Raw genomic sequence first — 20,528 nt, 5'->3', positions numbered from 1 at the left:
TAACCTGTTTTCGCTCATTAGGTATCATTATCAATCTCACCGTTTTAAAATACGTATACTAAAGAGAGTTTTTTGCATTCTTATAAGGAGTGGTTTATTTCTCTCTCCATCTGACGGGAAGTTCACATCATATGTGTAGAAGATTTAAACTTATAACATCTTGATCGAAGATATATGTTGAATGATGAAAGTCCCACATCAGCTAATTTTAGGGAATGATCATGTGTTTATAATAAAAAAAATAGTTTCTCCATTGGTGCGAGGACTTTTGGAGAAGCCCAAAGCAAAGTCACGAGAGCTTATACTCAAAGTGGACAATATCATACTATCATGGAGAGTCGTGTTCATCTAACAATACATATTTTATGTCGATTGAGTTTTGCTCATGTTATCTGACACACATGTTCAGTAAAAAAACACTAAAAAATGGTTTCACTTCCGTGCCATTTTCAAGTCATTTTCCTATAAGAGTACCATTGTCAACTATTTTCTTTCCGTTTTCAACTGAATACTATTAGGACATTCAAAAAAGGTTATTTCCCGTGTTTTAAGACTAGACTGAGGACCGAAAAGACCTATAGCCGCCCAGACGAACCAACAATGTGTATAGAGAAGGGTTGATTTTGAGAAGAGATATGGGCTGTTGGGAACTTTGTGTTTCTTTTGTACATTAAAGTCCAATTTTTTAGGGTAAGAAAGGACCACCCATTTCCCATGCGTTACCAGACAATATTGCTAACAATGGAATGGACACAATTTGTCTATACTTTTCATACTCATTCCTCTCTCAACATTTACATCCAAACCATATATTAACAAACAAATAAAACAAATCTATAGGTTTCACTTGTCAGTGACACACCATACCCATTTGGCATAAAAGCTGCCGAGCTACCTATTCCGACGTTACGTTACGTTACGTTACGTTACGTATGGATCTAAATAACTTTAATCTTTCTTAGATTAAGTCAACTATATTTGGGTATAATGGAGCTACGACGATCATCAACCGTCACCTCATCCTCCACTTTAGTAGTGCACATCACCAATCACAATAATAGAGTACATTCCGATCAAATTAGTATAATTACTGATTCACATTATGTTGGGCTTGTTCGATTCATTATTCCTATACATAAAGAAATGAGTGGTAATTTAAATAATACGAGCGTTAATTTAAAAAAAAAATAAAAATTTTATAGCATTAATTCTCTTAAAATTACTATTTTTCTTTATTTATTCAAAGTAATTTTTTAAAATATCTTTTGAAAGTATATTGTAAGTCTAAATTAAATATTTGATTTTATTTTAAATGGGCCTTTTAATCGGGAAGCCCGCATCAGCGGCCCAGTTTGAAATATTATTAATTTGGATTTTTTGTTTTAATTTGTATGAAAATAAATGAAAATTAAAATAGAAGATAAATATGGGGTGGAAGAGGCTGGGCCCACAACATCCATAGTGTTATTAAACCTAACTCCGTTAATTATAATTGCAACAACCATTAATTGATTAAAAAAATCAATCATTTATTTTCCATCACGTCTTAATTGCGAATTTGCGTGAAAATGGGCTTTATTAAAGATATTAATACCAATTAGGAAATTACCAAAAGGGTCTTTTCGGTCAAATTGATAGATTAAAATAAGATTAAAATTTGTTGGTGACGACATGTCGGTCAAATGAGAAAGGTGTGGATTGTCGTTGGCAATTGATTGCCCATGTTACTGGGCATGGACTTCCAACCCCCCCAAGGCCCAAACATTAAATTTTGTCACCAACTTTGCCATTATTTACATTTAAAACTTGCTCTTTATTTTTGACGTTGACATTTATCCAATATTTAATTAAGAAATAATATTTGTTTCACTATTTCTATGGAAATTATATCTCTACAAGTTTATATTAGTTTGGAGCATTTATTTATGTAATTTAATTAAGTCGTGTATTTATCTTTAAATTGCTTCACGAATAAATATTATCTCCATAAACCAACACAAATGATTGCCAACACATCCAGACACGCCCACCTTCAATATTCTTACTTTTTGCTCTCATTCATACGCGCTAAATTTAATGCCAAAGACCTTGTCTTCGTTTCCTCAACTGTAAAGAAGCCTCTTCTTTAAGCCCTTTTATTTAAACACTCTTTCCCCCTTTTGAATTCTCATCACAAACTCGAGTGCTGTTTCTGTAGTGGCCATGGCCGGTGAGGTTGCAACCAAGCAGCTCTGGGGTGTGGCTGTGGTGCTTTTTATGAGTGCCTTGTGGTGTTGTAGCGCTCAGCAAGTTCCTTGCTACTTCATTTTTGGTGACTCTTTAGTTGACAATGGGAATAATAATCAACTTTCTTCTTTGGCTCGCGCTGATTACCTCCCATACGGCATCGACTTCCCCCGTGGCCCTACCGGAAGATTCTCCAACGGCAAGACCACCGTTGATGTCATTGGTACGTACATTTTAGTTAAACGTATGTGATTTAAGATCATGTTCACTTACTGTAATAGAGTCTAGACAATTTATTTTTTAAAAATATTTAAATCATTTGACTCGGAACAATTATTGGATTTGAACTTATTAAACTAGTAATGATATTTTAACATTTTCACTCATGGTTTATAGCGGAGTTGTTGGGGTTTAATGGTTACATCCCTGCCTATTCCAACACGAGAGGCCGAGACATACTTAGCGGCGTGAACTATGCGTCTGCAGCGGCTGGCATCAGGGACGAAACTGGCCAGCAACTGGTAACTTTTTTTCAGTTATGACAGTTACCCTCTTTGATTAGTACTAAAACTTTGATTATGGGTATGTATGTGACAGGGAGACAGGATTCCCTTCAGTGGTCAAGTAAGAAATCACCAAAACATCGTCCAACAGATAGTAAACATCCTTGGAGATGAAAACACAGCTGCTGATTACTTGGGCAGGTGTATATATTCTGTTGGATTGGGTAGCAATGATTACCTTAACAACTATTTCATGCCTCAAGTCTATTCGACTAGTCGTCGATTCTCGCCCGATCAATACGCTCAAATTCTCATTCAGCAGTACACTCAACAATTATCGGTCAGCAGTTTTATATGTCGCTTTATTTAATCAACGTGAGACTTTGATCGAATTCTTGTATTCTAAAGTGAAGAGTTGTGTTTAGATCATGTATGACAATGGAGCAAGGAAGTTTGTGCTGTTTGGCGTGGGGCAAATTGGGTGCAGCCCAAATGCACTGGCGAATAGCCCAGATGGGAGAACTTGTAATCAAGGCTACAACTCTGCGAACCAGATGTTTAACAACAGGCTGAAAGGGCTGGTGAATCAACTCAATAGAGACCAGCCTGATGCAAGATTCATCTACGTTGACTCCTATGGGATTTTCCAAGATATCATAAACAGCCCTTCATCTTTTGGTATAACAATCAGTCTTTTTTTCATTATGGTCTCCTTGTTTTGATGCATATAATATTAAGCTTTCTCTTTCGAGATTTCTTTAAAAAAATTTAAAACTCATCTACTAGGGAGAGGTTTCCACACCCAAATGTTTTGTTCTACTCCCTAATCTTTGTGGGATCTCACAATCCACCCCCCTCCGGGGCCCAGCGTCCTCGCTTGCACTCGTTCGGTGTGGGACCCCCCCAATCCACTCTCTTCGGGCCCAGCCACCTTGTGTCCACCCTTTCGGAGCTCAGCCTCCTCATTGGCACATCTCTCAGTGTCTAGCTCTAATATCATTTGTAACAGCTAAAGTCCACCGTTAGTAGATATTGTCCTATTTGGACTTTTCTTTTCTGGCCGTGTTTACTAAGGAGAGGTTCCACACCCTTGTAAAAAGTGATTCGTCCTCCTCCCCATTTAACTTTTTACTTGACAATGCAGGTTTTAGGGTCACAAATGCTGGGTGCTGTGGGATTGGGAGGAACAATGGGCAAATAACATGTTTGCCTTTCCAAACCCCATGTCCTAACAGAAGAGAGTATCTATTTTGGGATGCCTTTCATCCAACTGAGGCTGGAAATACCATTATTGGAAGAAGAGCTTACAGCGCTCAAAGACCCTCCGACGCTTACCCGATCGACATTCGTCGCCTCGTTCAACTCTAGCTTAAATCCAAACTTATGTAATTTACGCAATCTAAGTTGGAAGAGTCTGTCCTTTCCTTTAATTGCTTATAAGTCCTTTCCTTCAATCAATGAGAATGAAATGTATTATATATTAGCTGAACAACACTTCCAGCATCCTGTTCTTCGCTTTCAAAGCTAACTTCATTGTATCATAATTAGAAGCAGAGAAAGTTGAGACAGTGAAACAGTAACAAAACAGCAGTAAGTACGAGAAAAGATGTTAGTCGTTTGTATCACAGACATAGATTTAAGACAAAGAAAGGTTATTAATGTTTGGATTCATAGCATACAACAACATTATAGATATACTAATATATTAGAATAAGTCTTTTTTGAGTCCAGAAGCTAAGACTTGGTTAATCTTCAACTTCCTTGGAGTACCTTTCAACCAGCAGATGGGGCACTCTTTTATGCTTAATCCAACAATCAGAGTGCTTCAAATCATATTATTATTAACTGCATCGAAATGTTTGGTTGGGATTTTGTTAGATAATGGGAGAGACAGAGAGGCAGAATGGCTTCTTATTTAACTGTAAAAACAGAACCTTATACTAACTGGAGAGACATGTTGTCTTGACGTGGATACTGTTGATTGTGTTGTAAGCCGTTGACTTGGAAGAAGTCTCTTGGATCGTAGGGATGAGATTGCATCAGCTCAAATTCTCCTCCCCCCATCATGTTCACATTTCTTTCACTCTCAGCTATCTGCATCAATTTCTACAATTTTCAATGTCAATTGCTCATTAAGAGAGAGACAGGAAGATTGAAAACGAAAAAAAGGGACCTTTGCTCGAAGCAGCTGATTGTTGTTGTGCAAATCAAACTCCTGTAATGATCAACTTTTTTCATTCAATTCAAGAATATATAATCACTTCATTCTACAAATATATACTCACATCATTCATTATACAGTTCTTGCAACCAAAACTTCAAAAGATTGGCCTTTTCTACGATTTGGAGGAAAATCAATGAAACCCTGATTGGGAATTTCAACTTTTAAACAACCCATTTAGAAAGTTGTTTCGTTTGAACAGATATTGTCTATTTTGGCCCATTACGTATAGCTATCAGTCTCGTGGTTTTAAAAATCGTCTACTAGGGAGAGGTTTCCACATCTTTATAAGAAATGTTTCGTTTCTCTCTCCAATCGATGTGGGATCTTGCAATCCACCCCTTGAGATCCCGGCGTCATCGCTGGCACACCTACGAGTATCTGGCTCTAATACCATTTGTAACCGCCAAAGTTCACTCTGAAAAACTAAAAGATATTAAGCTTACCCTTTTGCGCATGTACTCGATTTCAGCAAAGAGAAGTTCATTCTGGAAGAGAGAGAGAGCAAAAGGAAGTGTTTTTATTTTAAGATAAGAAACTTAAAAAAAATAAGGAAGAAAACCAACCTTTTTGGATCTAATTCTGCTAATTCCTTTCTCAAGTTTGCTCTCAAGACTTTTCAGATCTTTTACACTCAAAGAACTTAGAGAATCACCAAGCATGTTCCTGGAAACAACATCCCCTTCAGAAGATGAACAAGTAATGAACACATGATTGCATAAATTTTGTGTTAACATACCTGTTTGAGTTCTGCAAATTACCAATCTGAACACGCAGTTTGGCAGCTTCTTGTTGGTAAAACTAGCATGTCATTCAATAGTAAGTTTTGTATCCTTAACCTTGGATTGATACCCAACATAAAAGGTTACACCCATTTTGAGGGTTCACAACATGATCCACTTATATCAAATATTGAGCACAAAATGCTAGGGTTAGGTATGAAAATTTGGTGTTATTTAATAAGATAAAGTAAAGAACACCAGCAAATCAGAATTCATTATCAAATATGTAGCTAGTGCACCTATTATTGGTTCGTGTCGATGTCAGTAAAAACTCAATAGACTAATTAATATTCCATATTGAAGAACAAAACCTTAAACTTCTCGAAAATCTTTAGAACAAGTTAGTTCTAGTAAATGAATCCCTTTTCACGACCATTTGTATTTGAACTCAATTGTTTGATGCATTAAGTTTTCTTATAGACCCATTTCTCCACATGTAACGAATTTGAAATTGAAGTGTACCTGAGTGTTAGTTTCAGAAGTAGATCCGGTGTTCGGAGAATTTGAAGATGCCTTTTTGTATCTATCAATTGTTGTCTTCACACTGCAATTAAAATCATATCATGTTGAATAACCTCCTTAATCATTACAATTATGATGTTCTTCCACTTGCAAAAAAACAAAGCATTAAAACATGTTTTTTATTCTCAAGAAGCTACGTGTTTTAAGTTTTTTACTGTCACATTAACCCAACTCTCTCAAGTTGACTGAGTCCTTTTACGAAATCCCATAAAAAGCAAAATGAATGATAGAAATCACATCAAAGGGTCAGCTGCTTCTCAATGGATGTGACGGAATTTGAAGGGTAAGAAAAAAGTTCCCACATTTAAGTATTCTTTTTTATCCAAAACTTATCCATGATTTCCTTTACCGATGCACTGATACCTTAATTTCGTCGAGCTGGTGATTGGCTATGTCTGAAACATCCAACAGAGATCTCGAATTATGATTGGCTTAATCCAATCAAAGGGATGAGAGTTTGCCAAGTGTCATACACGCATTTGTATAGTGGTTAATCAACTTAACTCCACCCTCTTATCCACCTCGATACAACACAAGAACTAAAAAAAAAGAACTCTTAGAAAACATAAGTGGCGGTAAAAGCCCTTTGTCTCAAATACTGTGTACATCGCAGCCGTCCATTTCCATCAGTGGCTACAGCAGCTGTCCTATTAAGATTAATGCTAAAGGTCTCACCTTGGCTCTACGTGATTCAAAACCCTAATCTCTCTCACTAAAAATACGTTTTTTTTTTTACAAAGATTCAAAATTTTTGTTAAAATCAAGAAGCCCAGTTTAGTTTCTTTTTGAATCGGATTGCCATTCTCTGTTTTGGCTGATTCTTGAAGCCCTAGACCAAAAATCTGAAACCAGATACCCCATTTCCCAAACAATGGGGACAAGGATTAAACTTGTGTAAAGTTTCTGACTTGCTATTAGCTCGGTTGGTTTAATACAAGTTTAATCAGAGGGTTACCCCTAATAATCCGGACAAAGATTGATTGATTAGTTCATATTTGAAGATCTAATGAGATTTTTATTTCAAAGTTTGAATGGAAACCTGTTAGGTAGTTCAATCTTGAGTTGGAGGTGGTTGGTTGGAAAAGGGTGTTTTAGCATGTTTCATGGAAACCCACAAGTTTGAAACCCTAATATGGTCTTACTTTCTGTTTCTTTATGTTCAACTGACGTTTGTATTGAGGAAATGTGAAGGAGATGAAGTGGGATTGGACTAATGGAGGAAGGTAAAGAGCTGAGCTCAGACATAACCATAAGCTTACCAAAACCCTTACTCATTTCAACCTTCCATAATATGCCCTATCTTTCATCTGTTATACCAGATCTATGTATCCACCACGCCAAAAACCATCTAACTCATCAATTATAGCAAAAAAAACTCAGAAAAATCAAAGAAATTTGGTAAGTTTTGATATCATAAAACTCAAATCTTTCAAAAAAAGACTATTCTTAACGCAACCCAGATTCCCAATATCTTGCTCTTCCTAAAAGCTGAGCTAAAACCTTCCAGGATCCATATCAGCAACAAGTTTGAGAAGAAAAAAACACAAATCAAGCGGAGAAAGGAACATTTGAAGAAAATAATGTACGAGGTTAGGAGTGTTGTTGTTTACCTGTTGTTAGCATACTCATAGAGGCGGCCACGGGTTGAGAAAACGATGAGAGCAACTTCAGCATCACACAGAACAGAAAGCTCATAAGCCTTTTTGAGAAGTCCATTTCGTCTCTTACAGAAAGTGACTTGACGGTTTGTTGTATTTTCGATCCTCTTAATCTCAATCTTTCCTCTTCCCATCTTCTTCTGAGGTGAATCAGACATCCTCTCCTCTCTTGTTGATTCTGGAACCCTTTATTAGCTTCTTACCTAAACCAAATCCAAGCAGATCAGTCATCAATCAAACCCCAAATCTTCATTTTTCAGCTTCCCCTCTTCTGATGATCCCAAAAGAGGTAGAAGAATAGAGAAGATATATTGTGAGATGCAGATTTTGAGGCTAAAAAACTTGCTCTATCACTTCTAATCTCCTTTTTTTGTGGATTTACATGTGAATAAGCAACACAATCAGAAGCTGAATCAAAGCTTTGTTTTATTTCGATCACTAACCTGAGCTGGTTGAAGACGGAACTCCCAAGACAGAACAAAAGGAAGGGCTGTTTGCTGTGTTTAAGGAAGATCAATGCACACAGCTTGTGTTCTAAAAGGTTAGGGGAAGAGAAGAGGGAAATAGAAGTAAGGTAGCCAAAGAGGGAGGTGTGTGTATTAATGAAGTAAAGAAAGCGACCCTTTATATCAGCAGCTATGGAGTGGGTGATTTACAAAGCATTCAACTAATAACTCAATCCAATTCAGCTTTTTTAGCTCTAAACTTCATTATCATTCATTGAGCTAATGAGGGGATTTTGTTCCTTAATCTTTTTTAAGGGTAGAGTAAAGTGAAGTTGCAGAATTGGGGTTGAGGTTAAAAATCTTGACACGAATTAGAGAGAATAAAAAGATAATGACATATATTCTTGAGTTGATGAGAGATGCTTGGAATAATAAGTTAAGAAGCTTTTAAGCACTGTGTTTAAGAACCTTGAGCCATAGTATTATTAATTGAGCTGAGGCTTTGAGTGTCGGTTCAAACAAAAAGGTATTCAAAACAAAATATGGATTCATGTAACCAAAACATCTTCATGTGCCCAATTTGTGGCTGAGCATTCATATAATGTTCCTGGAAAACATGGGAACCAATTATTATTTTCTTTTCTTCAAGGAACAATAATGCTATAACTTTCAAAAAATTTGAAAAGTTTACCCCTTTTTTTTTTATTAGGATTCATTTGCATGCATTGTTGCCTAACAGAAATTACCCGTTTCGGCTCACCTGTTTTGACCCATTACTTATCGTCATCACGAGCCAGCGTGTGATGTCTACTCCTATAAAACTTTGTTCCTCTCTCCGGCCAATGTAAAATCTCACAATCGTCCTCTTGCACACGGAGAGGTTTGTAATTGTCTAAGCTTAGCACTAATAGATGTCCGCTTTGACCAATGACCCACCAAGAGGTTTATAACCGTCTAAGCTTAACACTAATATATGTCCGCTTAGACCCATTACGTGACCGGGCTGAACTTGGGGATTAGAACTGTAAATGGGGTGGAGTGAAAATACATTTTCTTTGAGTTTCTTTTACATATTCAGCTAAATTTCGAGGAGGAGACGTCGGCAACTTCAGCACTACGTTCGAGCAACAAAGCAATAACGTCGGCAACTTTGATTCTTCTTCATATTACAATCACTGAAAAAAAGTAAGCCTAAACATGAAGCTTGGTAAGCTTTCAAACAAGGTCTTTTATTTTCCAGAAGTTAAACAAGTCTACAGAAGTAGAGACACTGTCGAAAACAACATAATTAATCTCGAAGAGGGCATACATAAAAAAACAACAGAACCTAACTTGAAGGAAGATCGTGCTCTGCAATTTTCTCCCACGACTTGAGAATTTCATCGCCTGTGTCTGTTTTGTACAATGCAAGTCGAGTGACTGGCACTTTCAGACCGTTCACGGCTTCATTCAGTTTGTCCGCTATTTCCTTCGCCCGCTTCTTCATTTCATCTGATATGTTCGCATATAGTAGGCTCAAATGCGGCATGTAAGCTGATACACACACATATACTTGGACTGTTTAGATTAGATCATTTGGGGGATAATGCCATTTGTATCATCATTAAGAGCTTTCAGTATGCTCATAACAATCCCAAGGAAAGGGAAAACCAGACCCAATTCATGATTTTGAATGTGAATTAACTTACGGGTGGAGTTGTTGTAACCAAAATGGCTGCAGCAATGTGAGCTGATCTGCACCACCTGAGAAGAAAACAGAGAGAATACGAGGAAAATTAAACATAAAAAAGCCCAAACGATGAGATGCAGACGGAAGGATGAGAGGGAAGCACCTCGGTGGTGGGATGAATGAGGAGAAAAACACACTGGTAGAAGGTGGTTCCGATGGAAACTTGATCCACGGTGGCTTGATAAGCCTTGACCCCTTCGCAAGCTGATCGGAATTTATTGAGGGCATCCTGAGGGGTGAGACGAATTGCCCCAACCACGGTGATATGCGGCTCAAATTCGGGGCCGCCAAACTCGGATCTCAGGCTGCTCATCAGAGAAATGATTTTGGTGGCGACATCTTCTGGAGGAAGAGCCCACACCGAATACAACTCCCCTTCACAGGGCTCGATCGGGGCGGATTTGGGGTTCGCCATTGGAGCAAAGAAGTGAAGAAAACGGAGAGATTAAAGTTTGCGATTTGGTTTACGTGTTAATATGGCGATGTGAGGAATTGGTGGCAGAGGGTCGTCGTTGACTGAACTGTTCTGAGAGATTTGGGGAAGCTACACTCCTAATTTGTTTATTTTATACTAAAAATGTGTTGTTCTAAGATAACAGAGACCAATTTTATTCATTTATTCATAATCTATTGATAGTTTCTTACATGCCCTTATGCCTCGCACTCACCACACACAAACCCAATAAACCAGACCCTTACGCGCATGTCTCTGTCAAGGGAACGGCGCCCTTAACTTCATGTCCGTCCGGACTATATCGATGGCAAACCCCTTCCCATCGTGCTGTTTCCAGTAATCAGCCTGCGGATTAATCCACTCCGGCTCTTCGATCTCAACTCGAGACCCCTTAATTGCGTCTGTCGAAATGTTATAATAGTCGTCCCTTTTCTGCACCAGCTCCGCCTTCACCACTCCCGCCCCTGTTGCTTGCGGTGACATCATTACCGCTGGCGCTCCCATCGGCAGCTTGTCGCCTGAGTGTATGATATCAAAAACCAATTTTTTAATGACCATAATGAAAAAATTTCAGTTGATTACCTCTGTCCACCTGCCATGTGCACCAGAATTTGCCGTAGGATTTGGCGAGGTTTTCCAATTCTGGCTTTGCTACCATCTCTGGGATTCGTGGATGAACCATGAGCCCAGATTTTATCTCGTATGCGTGGGAATGCCAAAGCTTTTGTTCATCAGGAGACAGAGTTTCAAAGATTTGATCCGACACGATATACTCAACGCCTGAAAGGAAGAGGATAAAGCAATACGGCAGGGGATGAAAACAGAGGATATGAAATTAGTTTGGTAGAAAGCTAACCAATTAGATGGGCATCGGCGGTGTCGGAATCGTAAACGGCGCACTGGAGAAAGTCCTGGTTCAGGCGAGAGATGAAATGATGCGTTTCGATCTGGCGGCTGAGGTCATCGCCGTAAAGGGCAAAAGAGCAAGCGTGCTGGCTGACCTGCTTCACCGGCTTCAGCGACTGCAACATGCTACTGCCTTTGTCCAATATGTGTTGCCCCACTCCCATTTTCTCGCCCGGTGGCTGTCGCTCTTCGCCACTCTCTCTCATCGCCGCCGGTTGGTCCTCGCTCGTGGCCATTATATCGTTCTTTTGATGCTCTCCGGAGGTCTGTAGGCTATTTTTTTCCGACCGGGGAAGAAGGGATAAAATAGTAAGGCGAGGGACTCTGTAATCGTCTAAAAATCAGCCACGTTTGCTTGCACGTGGCGCCGACGTGGCTGAGAGTAGTGATATTCTACCCCCAAGTGGAGTGCAATGGGAGATTTGAGTTTCATGCACACGTGGCCAACGAGTATGGCTTTGAGTCGTCATTTTAATTTTTTTTATTTTATTGTAATAAATAGATGATATAATCGGAGTGAAGAAAAAAAATTAATATAAGAATCTCCACAAGCAAATTAATTTCAATGGAAGTTTATAAGTTGCAACAGAATGATTTCATATCAATTTTCCTCTACAATTTCATTTACTATGAAGAACAAAATTCAAACATATTTGGACCGAAGAAATAGAATTGAAACGATTCAGATTACGATTTTTTTTTGTTAGGCGAGTTGATTTATTTATGGTTTCGATATTTGTATCTCTTGGCAACAGATATGTAGATGCAGAAGTTGATGAAGCTCAGTATTGAAAGCAACCAGTAGAAGAGATTCAAATGGTTCCGATTGATGTTGTTTCCGATCAGCCAGCCTCCGTTGCTCGTAATTCCCTTCGTGGCACTGTTCACAATCTTCACAACTATGGTGCTCAAGAAGTATCCCAAAGCCATTGAACTCCAAAGGAAGCAAGTGGAAACAGATTTAAGGGATTTCGGCGCCTCGGAGTAGAAGAATTCCAGAAGCCCTACATACGTAAACAAATCTGCGATTCCGAATATGAAGAATTGAAAAGATAACCAGAAAGTGCTGATTGGCAATGGTTGCAAAACAGGGGTTGCGTCGAGCATGTTGTGGTCTCTCGCAACGCCCTTGCGTTTCGCTTCCATTAAAGCTGCGACGGCCATGGAGATGCTGGATAGAACCAATCCGACGCCTACTCTTTGTAAATGGGTGATTCCTGTGGGGATGCCTGTGAGCTTTCGTGCGAAGGGGACGAAAAGCTTGTCGTAGATTGGGACTATGAGGATGATGAAGGAGACTGGGATGATGACGAGTGACGCTGGAGGGATGTGGAAAGAGTTGGTGAGTTTTGTGTCCATGGTGAGGCCCTGTTGGATGGAGAAGGTCTGGAGTTGCGCCAAACAAAGCGTCATTACGATTGTGCAGCAGAAAATCGGTACCATGCTAAGAATTACTTTTGCATTCTCAACTTGGGTGACTCTGCATAATTTCCATGGGCTTGAAACTTCAGGCGTTTCAACTTGCCCACAAGGTGTTTGTTGAATTGCCGCTTTGTCTAGAAACCTGTTTTTTCGAATTATCAAGGCGTTTAATGCTATTATTAGACAGCCAAAGCAGAAAGCTCAAACAATTTTTCATGTAAACCAAACCTGTAAATGTTTCTATGAGGAAGAAAATCTTCCTCCACAGAAGCTTCCTTGTCCCTTTCAATCTCATAGAGATCTGCAGAATCTTCGGGAAGGACAAGGTTTCTTTTACGAATGGCTGCAACATATACCTAGAAAGAACAATCATTTGAACAGGAGTAAGAATGTTCTTGGATGAATTTCTTTATATGGTTAAGCTTCAAACTCAGCATACCTGTAGAATTTGGACGATTGCACTGGACTCAGAAACAATATGCATTCGGTACAGAGGCAGTCCGGCAGTAAAGATGACCACGCCGAAAAAGATGGCTGCAGAAGATATCCCCAAGCCCCAGTCCCAACCTTTGTAGTCTTGGATCCACACAATTAGAGTTAAACTAGCAGCACCACCGCCGCACACTCCCAACAAGAGTTGGTTGAAGAAACTAGACATTTGCAGTGCCTCCTTGGGGTCTTTTTCATCAAACTGATCAGCCCCATGTGACGGTAATGCAGCCTTAATGCCTGCACTACCAATAGCTAATGTGTAGAGAGCAACATAGAGGAAAGCAGCATTTCCTCCTCCAACTGTCTCGCAGTGGGCTTGTTTATCAAACATATTGCAAGGCTGTGGCTTGAGCTTGGGGTAGTGAGCTTGTATCATGAGCAATATCAGCGCCTGAAATAACAGTTGTAATTAAAATGTAGTTGCATGGGGGTCGGCAGAGCCGCAAAGTAAAGCCAGTGAAGTTGGACTAACCAGAAACTCGAGGCACCCTGAAATGATCACGGTTTTGAATCTGCCTACGAATGTGTCTGCGAGAACAGCCATAAGAATAGAGAGAATGTAACCGGCACCCATATAGTTGGTCAGCTGGTTGGCAGCATCCGCTAGTTCGAAGTGCATCACAGTATTGAAATACGTGATCAAGTTCACTGCAAGCGCAAAGGTTGCCATATTCTCGAAACCAAATGCGACTGCAACAGAAACCCAAAAGGTAAACAAGACTACAATCAAATGATTTTCTTTTTCTTCATATGTTCTACACTACATTTGACAAACTTGATGAGCCAATGATTTTGTACCTAGTATGAGCAAAGACGATCTAGTTCCTCCATGCTTGTGTTTGAAAGCTGGTCTTCCCTTCCAGTCCACTTTCCCTTCCACTACCTCAAACTTCTCCTGCATAGAAATCAACTAGCAGTTAAAAGACCCAAATAGTTTATTGAACTTAATTAGAACTCAATGAAATTGATGAACATGAAGCATACCATAGCAACTGGCTAGGATCTTCTGCTATTGCGAAGCTAAGATTGAGCTTTAGCTTAATATGTATATATAAGGGTTTCTTGTTGCATGAGAAGGTAGTGTGACGTCTGATTGTTCCTGTTCATGACAATAGGATGCATATAACTAAATCGATAATTACGATCCATCATGAAAGCTGTAAATTAAGAGCATTCTGCATGGTTGCTTCTACATATAAAACAAGTAAAAAATGCAAAATTACAAGCAGAAACAATCTCCTAATGGTCCAAAAGGTTCCCATCATGAGCTCAGATTATGAGCTCTAGTTGACTAAGTCTAAGATCTCCTGTCTTTAGAGCTCTAGTTGTTCCATGAACATAAGCTCAGATTATTGCTGTTTAGCCGGTCGGAACGGTAGGGTCTGCAACTATGTCATCAAAATGACAGCTCCTTGGTTTTAGGAAAGGAGACACTCAGTTAAAACAGAGCAGAACCAATGATTTGAGTGCTTATTTATTAATTATATGCTTTAGCTTTCAAGCAGGCCATCTAGTTTGTCTTCGGAGTTCTGTATACAATTAATTGAAATGTAGTTTAGGTATGTGAATTTCTAGTAAATTTAATATTTTGTAGTTATAGTTGAGATTATTTCAGTAATGATCATTTTATCCATAATTCAAAAATGGTTGTTGACTATGTCCACCCAGGGTTTTGGTTTTGGGCCCCAGGAGAGTCGGCCCGTAGTTCGTCCACCGAAGAGAGCGAGAGGTGACGCTGCTCTGTGAAACCAGCCTCACGCAGTTCCCTCAATCTTTAGGGCCAGTGAGCCTCAAGCTTTCGTCCAAGGCCCAATGACCTACTCCCTACTTGGAACGGGCGGGCCAACAACAACAGCCTCCAGGACCCCTATTCCACTGGGACGAACAAGCCTCCAACCATTTTAAAGCCCCCATTCAGGTAACAAGCTCACATCACCAAGCTCGGCGGATGGTTCTCTCATGGTTCTCTCACTAATTCATTTAAAAGGAAGGAGTACAATCAAAGTTCTTCCAATGTGGGATTCTTGCATAACTTTGAATTAGAAGTTTAGTTTAGTAATTTCTTTATTTTTTGTATTCAATTTCTTTGTGTGATACTTTTATGACTTAAATATATTAATTTATTAGAATAAAATTTAAAGTTTAAAGATTCCTTATAAACCTAATGTAAAATTTATAGATTCATCAGACATTTTATAAAAAAAAATTGGAGCTCGAGCGCAATCTTTTCAGCCCTTGAGCCTTGAAAATTATTCTAGCCTTAGGCCAGCATGGATGGTATGCTTGAGGTTGCTGCCCTTCCAAGTTCTAACAGCTTATCCATGACTTGACAAGAAATTGAAAATGGTGTTCTAATCCTACTTGTAATCATCGTTTTGCAGGAAACCCTTTGTCCTCTAACAAGAACAACAATTGTGATGAATAAAACAAGAACATTGCTATAATTAAATGATTGTGACAAACAACATAAGAATAAAATGGCTACAAACTAAACTAATAAGATGTACAATGTAGGAAGAGAGGAAAAAAGAACACATGAATTCTGTGCAAAAAAATGCTCCACTTTTGTTTATAGTTTGTGAAGGGAAACCCGACCAAGAACTGATCAGTAGTTCAGCAATGAATATTTGATGCGCAGTACTATCCTTCCCTTGTCGACCCCGAGCTTAGCCCCCGTAACCAACCAATGACCTGGAATATCCTGAGGACCCTTCGACATTTCTGTCAAATCTACAATTTTTGCCAGTTTTCCAGCATTGCTTGAACTGTCTTCCTTTTTATCTTCACCAGTTTTTGTTTTGGAAGATGATGATGCACCATCAGACCTCGATGGGGTAGCAGAGGTGGAGGGGCTGTGATCCCAGACTGATCGTCGAACCGTGCAGCCAGGCACCTTCGAGAAAAGAAGCTTCAAGTATAGTACGTTTTTGGCACCAAAGTCCCAAACACCGAGCTGCGCTCCAGTCACGATGTGAACACCAGATAAATCTCCAATGTTGGCTTCTGTATACTCTATGGGTGCTGTGCTTACATGAGAGAAGTTCTTCCACTTGATGGGTTCAAACCACCTGCTGTCCTGCTCCTCGGGGCCATGCCATTTCAGGGCACCTATGGCAACATGCGAGTCCCAATGGGGTTGGAGAATCTTCGGCAGTGACACCAGATGTTGCAGATGGATAGCGAGTCGGTTTTGCTTGCAGCCTTCAAGGTTAAGCCTAAGACCCGTTACTGGTTTACGACCAACTGTAATCTGCGATAACATGCAATGATTGATAAGAGTTGTTATGTTCTTGATATCATCCTTTTCCTATCATAGAACGTGATTGATAAGATACAGCTTTTTCTGGGGAAGACTCGATTCGATTGTATTAGGGTCAGAAACACAAAAGTTTATTTCAAAAAAGGAGGTGCGTCCCCAACTGTCCAGGAAAGGGAACCACAGAAATACTCCACAAGACAAAAAACATAGAATTAAGTGGACTTGTCTTCAAGACAATATGTCCATTTGAAACTCCCTATATACCCAAAAAGTAAAGAAACCATATGCAGAATCGTGAGATTCGACGTTGGTTGGAGAGGGGAATGAAACATTCTTTATAAGGTTGAAAAACTTCTCCTTAGTAAATGCGTTTTAAAACCTTGAGGGTAAGCTCGAAAGAGAAAGACCAAATAGGACAGTATCTACTAGCGGTGGGCTTGGTTGTTACAAATGGTATCAGAGTCAGACACCGGATGGTGTGCCAGCGAGGACACTAGCCCCCAAGGGGGTGGATTGTGAGATCCCACATTGGTTGGAGACGGGAATGAAACATTCCTTATAAGAGTGTGGAAACCTCTCCCCAGTAGATGCATTTTAAAACCTTGAAGGGAAGTCCAAAAGGTGAAACCCAGAAAGGACAATATCTACTAGCGGTGGGCGGTGGGTTTGAGCTGGTGTTACAAGAACACACACTATCAGTAAGCTTTGACTTCCCTACACCATTGTCTCTATTAGCATGGAAGCACCTAAAACTTGAACAGTGCAAAAATGCAACAGTATATAACTTTTCATACATCTACTTCATCAGAAGAACCCCAATCAGATTTAAAGACAAGGTCAAACTCATTTTGAAGCCAGCAAAATTAAGGAGATGGAGATTACCTGATCAGGGCTAATATAAAGCTTCGGACCCATCAAGCTGAACTGAAGTGATGAACACAAGGGCTCTTTTCTTTGCAGGTTGGTTTGTTCAGGAGCCCATGCTCTACCAATTTGAAAATCCAAAAAATACTGCAGATCCTCGATCGGGGGCTTGTCTGTAAGACTAACAGAGACTCAGCAATTTAACTAAAATTTTGGAAACAAAATCAACATCTTCATTTTATAATCTGCAGAAGCATGAAGCGATATGACCGGCCATGGTTCAAGTGATCGGTTAACTTTCTAGATGAAGTTCTATAATAACTTAAACCAGTTTGCCACCATCGAAACGCACGTCTCCGTGTGTTAAGACTGATAGAAGTGTACTTACATTCCAAATATAGGTCAATAGCTCGGGCTAAATGCTTCACACCAGGCACTCCTTCAAGCATGGAAACGATGGGGGTAAACGTCATGTTGATCACATCTGGGGCTGACTTTACAGTCTCTGCCCACTTGGCATGACTCTGAACCAGATCATCACCACCTCTTCTCCTAAAAATTACAGTAACATCCTGCAAGAAATCGGGCATCATGACCCATTTTGAGACTCGAGTCAATAGAAGCATAGCATTCCATATGCTTACTAAACCAGGCGAAAAATGATTCGAACTGTTTACCATGACAACTCGTTGAGATCCTCAAGATACATAAACTTAACAGTGAACTTGCTTTAGTAAAATGAGTGTTTTAAACTTACCTTATCCTTATAACTCAAGGGACCAACAGTTGACTGGCTTTTCGAGTCGAGAAATCGTTGTTCCCCGACCTCTTTCACGTAGTTCTCAATCTCAGACTCTGATAAGGGAGATGACTGGTGTTGCCTGATATATACCACATCTCTTCCACCAATAGTTGCTGATGTTATGATATGCGTACCGAAATTTTCAATAAAACTGACGAAAGAAAAGTAAGTATCGGTTATATATTATCGTCAAGTCACGACTATTCATGAACCTTGCAAGCGCACATTCACGACAAGAACCACAGACAACAATAGATAGCTTACCTAGCCAAGGACACAGGATCCCATGTGTAAGGCACAGCACGCTTGATTTCTTCGTGTAAAACTAAGGTCGAGTTTTTCAATTGAACCTTAAAGAGAGGAATGAAATATCCAATCATAGCAAGTGATTTTGTAGCTGCTGCGTCGACTTGCCAAGAGCCACTGAAATTGAACATGGCATTAAAGCTTCCAAGCGGAATGTTTCCTGATAGATTTGATTTCTGATTGAAGTATTCTGCCATCTGGAATTTCAGGTATCAATGGAACATATGAAGCATTTAACGAAAAAGTCCTCTATTGATAATCGAGTTTCTAATGAAACTCATTGATATTAATCAACTAGTTATACTTAAAACTATATGCAAACCAAAAGTGTCGATCAAGACTAAATCAATTCTGGGAAACGCACCAACATTATTCACATAGCTGCTTGAACTTAGGTTTGAACCTTTTAACTTCATTTCAAGCATTGATCAAGTTGCAAACTTACAACTATTTCAAAAATAATCTCCACCCATGTAATGCAAATAGTAGTTCTAACCAAGTTCGTGCTTTAATAAGCTCTATAAAGGCAGCCAACAAGCTCAAGGAAGGAAATGTCACAGAAACTAATGGAACAGATACCAAAAATCAAACTACAACAGCTATAAGATTGATAGAAACATATAAGAAGACAATAGTTGTAGAGATCAAAAAGTGCAAAAAGAATAGTGCCTAAATAGTAATGAATCAAGTATCAGATGTAAACAAGGTGGAGAGAGGGAGAGAGAAAATTAATTCATTAACAATTCAGGAAGGGAAATAGAACATGGGACGAAAAGGGTTGATGATAAGAAAGCAAAAACAAGGAGCGATTGAAGGAAGAGCTCCAAACTCGCCTTGTGGAAGCTGCAAACGGGGACGTTTTCGGTTGCCCTGGTATCTGAAGAACAGTGAACATGGTCAGGCACATTAGGAACCACAACCCCATCAGAGAGATGTAGATCCCTGGTAGAGGCATCATCGAGCTGAACCAGCCTCGACCCAGGTGTTCCCTTGCAGTAAAGAAGACGAATATCGGCGGTGACATCAAAGCCACGCCCTAAAGCTTGGATTGAATTGCAAAGTGTAGCGGTCAAAGCGTCCATTTCTGAAGTGGGTGTGGTAGCGGCGGCGGCGGCGGCGTAAGTGGTGCAAGGATCTTTCATTACTGAAGGAGATGAACACCAAAAAGAAATCCTTAGCTTTCAATGGAAAATTTGAGTAGTACTCCCCCCTTGGGAGTTGAAAAGAGAAAAGAATTTGGATTTTGATTTGGGTTTGATTATTTATCCCCTGTTTTTGCATAAAATTAAAAAAAGAAAGAAAAAAAAGAAAAGGGAATAGATATTAATTTATTTGGGTAGTGGTGGGACAGGTTGGACTTTGTCATTGTTGATGTTAATTGAGTTTCGGTTGTTGTTGTTGTTGTTCCAACCAGAGGCCCATAAATTTGACTGCAATTATTTCAATATCAAACAACGCGTTTTTGTGTGTTGTGCCCATTAGAGCAGAATTGAATAAGGAGGATTCTGGGTTGACTCTCTGTCTCTCTGCAACCTTTTTCTTTTTCCAATTTGCTTTGCTTTTCAATATTTCTCCAAACATCAATTTCCACAAATTTCTTTTCCCTCCAAACATATAATAACACCCAAACTTTTATCACAAAATATCATTTTAAATTAGTTTTTGTTTAATGGGTAAAAAGATTCCAACCCTCTTTTCTCTATAAACAAGTCAAACAATACTTTTTTACCACCCAACAAGTCAAACTAATATGTTTTTTTTTTTAATTTATTATAACTCTCAGAATCGATAAAATTTTATTATATTAAGTTAGAGTGCGAAACGAGGAAATAGAAGATGTATGAATAATTTTATTTTTTTTTAGTTCGGTGGAGATTTAAACTTTAGACCTTTTATTTGAAATGAATAGTAACAAAGACGATTTAGAATTGAATAT

At 39.2% G+C, this 20,528-nt stretch overlaps 6 protein-coding genes, 1 long non-coding RNA gene and 1 other non-coding gene across 8 annotated transcripts; 2 read left to right on the top strand and 6 right to left on the bottom strand.

Moving 5' to 3' along the window:
* The first annotated feature begins 2,141 nt into the window (after positions 1-2,141).
* LOC111781743 (GDSL esterase/lipase At1g29670) lies at positions 2,142-4,221 on the top strand. Its single transcript, XM_023662435.2, has 5 exons — positions 2,142-2,449; positions 2,623-2,747; positions 2,824-3,069; positions 3,155-3,407; positions 3,874-4,221. Exons 1-5 carry the CDS (start codon positions 2,203-2,205, stop codon positions 4,095-4,097), a joined length of 1,095 nt encoding a protein of 364 aa, XP_023518203.1. The 5' UTR covers positions 2,142-2,202; the 3' UTR covers positions 4,098-4,221.
* Positions 4,222-4,306: 85 nt separating this feature from the next.
* On the bottom strand, positions 4,307-8,539 carry LOC111781746 (floral homeotic protein AGAMOUS). Its single transcript, XM_023662437.2, has 9 exons — positions 8,356-8,539; positions 7,865-8,115; positions 6,195-6,276; positions 5,690-5,751; positions 5,517-5,616; positions 5,397-5,438; positions 4,903-4,944; positions 4,664-4,823; positions 4,307-4,574 (listed from the first exon to the last, which is right to left on the bottom strand). The coding sequence occupies exons 2-8, from the start codon at positions 8,068-8,070 to the stop codon at positions 4,665-4,667; spliced, it is 693 nt and encodes a 230-aa protein (XP_023518205.1). The 5' UTR covers positions 8,071-8,115; positions 8,356-8,539; the 3' UTR covers positions 4,307-4,574; position 4,664.
* Positions 8,540-9,473: 934 nt separating this feature from the next.
* Positions 9,474-10,511, bottom strand: LOC111781747 (cyclic phosphodiesterase). The gene is made up of 3 exons (XM_023662440.2): positions 10,191-10,511; positions 10,047-10,101; positions 9,474-9,891 (listed from the first exon to the last, which is right to left on the bottom strand). Exons 1-3 carry the CDS (start codon positions 10,500-10,502, stop codon positions 9,686-9,688), a joined length of 573 nt encoding a protein of 190 aa, XP_023518208.2. The 5' UTR covers positions 10,503-10,511; the 3' UTR covers positions 9,474-9,685.
* A 174-nt stretch (positions 10,512-10,685) lies between these two features.
* On the bottom strand, positions 10,686-11,698 carry LOC111781744 (oil body-associated protein 2C). Its single transcript, XM_023662436.2, has 3 exons — positions 11,398-11,698; positions 11,124-11,321; positions 10,686-11,059 (listed from the first exon to the last, which is right to left on the bottom strand). The coding sequence occupies exons 1-3, from the start codon at positions 11,681-11,683 to the stop codon at positions 10,800-10,802; spliced, it is 744 nt and encodes a 247-aa protein (XP_023518204.2). The 5' UTR covers positions 11,684-11,698; the 3' UTR covers positions 10,686-10,799.
* An 84-nt stretch (positions 11,699-11,782) lies between these two features.
* Positions 11,783-15,061, bottom strand: LOC111781748 (protein NRT1/ PTR FAMILY 4.5). The gene is made up of 5 exons (XM_087119978.1): positions 14,137-15,061; positions 13,834-14,034; positions 13,309-13,752; positions 13,098-13,225; positions 11,783-13,011 (listed from the first exon to the last, which is right to left on the bottom strand). The coding sequence occupies exons 1-5, from the start codon at positions 14,260-14,262 to the stop codon at positions 12,165-12,167; spliced, it is 1,746 nt and encodes a 581-aa protein (XP_086976104.1). The 5' UTR covers positions 14,263-15,061; the 3' UTR covers positions 11,783-12,164.
* On the top strand, positions 13,545-15,893 carry LOC147786736 (uncharacterized). Its single transcript, XR_015414366.1, has 2 exons — positions 13,545-14,071; positions 15,030-15,893. It is a non-coding gene; the product is annotated as an uncharacterized LOC147786736 (long non-coding RNA).
* On the bottom strand, positions 15,001-15,307 carry LOC147786737 (signal recognition particle RNA). Its single transcript, XR_015414594.1, has one exon.
* On the bottom strand, positions 15,780-19,857 carry LOC111781742 (MAC/Perforin domain-containing protein). The gene is made up of 6 exons (XM_023662434.2): positions 19,426-19,857; positions 18,551-18,789; positions 18,242-18,437; positions 17,873-18,056; positions 17,503-17,657; positions 15,780-16,611 (listed from the first exon to the last, which is right to left on the bottom strand). Exons 1-6 carry the CDS (start codon positions 19,732-19,734, stop codon positions 15,967-15,969), a joined length of 1,728 nt encoding a protein of 575 aa, XP_023518202.2. The 5' UTR covers positions 19,735-19,857; the 3' UTR covers positions 15,780-15,966.
* Positions 19,858-20,528: the final 671 nt, after the last annotated feature.

Source organism: Cucurbita pepo, chromosome 19 (assembly GCF_057944985.1).
Source record: "Cucurbita pepo subsp. pepo isolate OVF chromosome 19, ASM5794498v1, whole genome shotgun sequence".
Taxonomy (NCBI): Eukaryota; Viridiplantae; Streptophyta; class Magnoliopsida; order Cucurbitales; family Cucurbitaceae; genus Cucurbita; species Cucurbita pepo.
This window is presented reverse-complemented; position numbering and strand designations above follow the sequence as displayed.

Bases quoted from the DNA above. Each gene is read 5' to 3' on its own strand.
- LOC111781743 (XM_023662435.2), top strand. From the start codon at position 2,203: ATGGCCGGTGAGGTTGCAACCAAGCAGCTCTGGGGTGTGGCTGTGGTG. The intron at 3,070-3,154 runs GTCAGCAGTTTT...AGTTGTGTTTAG, and splicing joins AGTACACTCAACAATTATCG to ATCATGTATGACAATGGAGC. The intron at 3,408-3,873 runs GTATAACAATCA...TTGACAATGCAG, and splicing joins AAACAGCCCTTCATCTTTTG to GTTTTAGGGTCACAAATGCT.
- LOC111781746 (XM_023662437.2), bottom strand. From the start codon at position 8,070: ATGTCTGATTCACCTCAGAAGAAGATGGGAAGAGGAAAGATTGAGATT. The intron at 6,277-7,864 runs GTAAACAACAAC...TTTTAATTGCAG, and splicing joins TATGAGTATGCTAACAACAG to TGTGAAGACAACAATTGATA. The intron at 4,945-5,396 runs GTAAGCTTAATA...TGATCATTACAG, and splicing joins TCGAGTACATGCGCAAAAGG to GAGTTTGATTTGCACAACAA.
- LOC111781747 (XM_023662440.2), bottom strand. From the start codon at position 10,502: ATGGCGAACCCCAAATCCGCCCCGATCGAGCCCTGTGAAGGGGAGTTG. The intron at 10,102-10,190 runs GTGCTTCCCTCT...TTTTCTTCTCAG, and splicing joins TCATTCATCCCACCACCGAG to GTGGTGCAGATCAGCTCACA. The intron at 9,892-10,046 runs GTAAGTTAATTC...TGTGTGTATCAG, and splicing joins TGGTTACAACAACTCCACCC to CTTACATGCCGCATTTGAGC.
- LOC111781744 (XM_023662436.2), bottom strand. From the start codon at position 11,683: ATGGCCACGAGCGAGGACCAACCGGCGGCGATGAGAGAGAGTGGCGAA. The intron at 11,322-11,397 runs GTTAGCTTTCTA...TCTTCCTTTCAG, and splicing joins CGCCGATGCCCATCTAATTG to GCGTTGAGTATATCGTGTCG. The intron at 11,060-11,123 runs GTAATCAACTGA...TCATACACTCAG, and splicing joins CACATGGCAGGTGGACAGAG to GCGACAAGCTGCCGATGGGA.
- LOC111781748 (XM_087119978.1), bottom strand. From the start codon at position 14,262: ATGCAGGAGAAGTTTGAGGTAGTGGAAGGGAAAGTGGACTGGAAGGGA. The intron at 14,035-14,136 runs GTTTGTCAAATG...TTTGGTTTCGAG, and splicing joins CAAAATCATTGGCTCATCAA to AATATGGCAACCTTTGCGCT. The intron at 13,753-13,833 runs GTTAGTCCAACT...CTGTTATTTCAG, and splicing joins CAGGGTGCCTCGAGTTTCTG to GCGCTGATATTGCTCATGAT.
- LOC111781742 (XM_023662434.2), bottom strand. From the start codon at position 19,734: ATGAAAGATCCTTGCACCACTTACGCCGCCGCCGCCGCCGCTACCACA. The intron at 18,057-18,241 runs GTAAGTTTAAAA...GATTTCTTGCAG, and splicing joins CCTTGAGTTATAAGGATAAG to GATGTTACTGTAATTTTTAG. The intron at 16,612-17,502 runs GTAATCTCCATC...ATGTTATCGCAG, and splicing joins TTTATATTAGCCCTGATCAG to ATTACAGTTGGTCGTAAACC.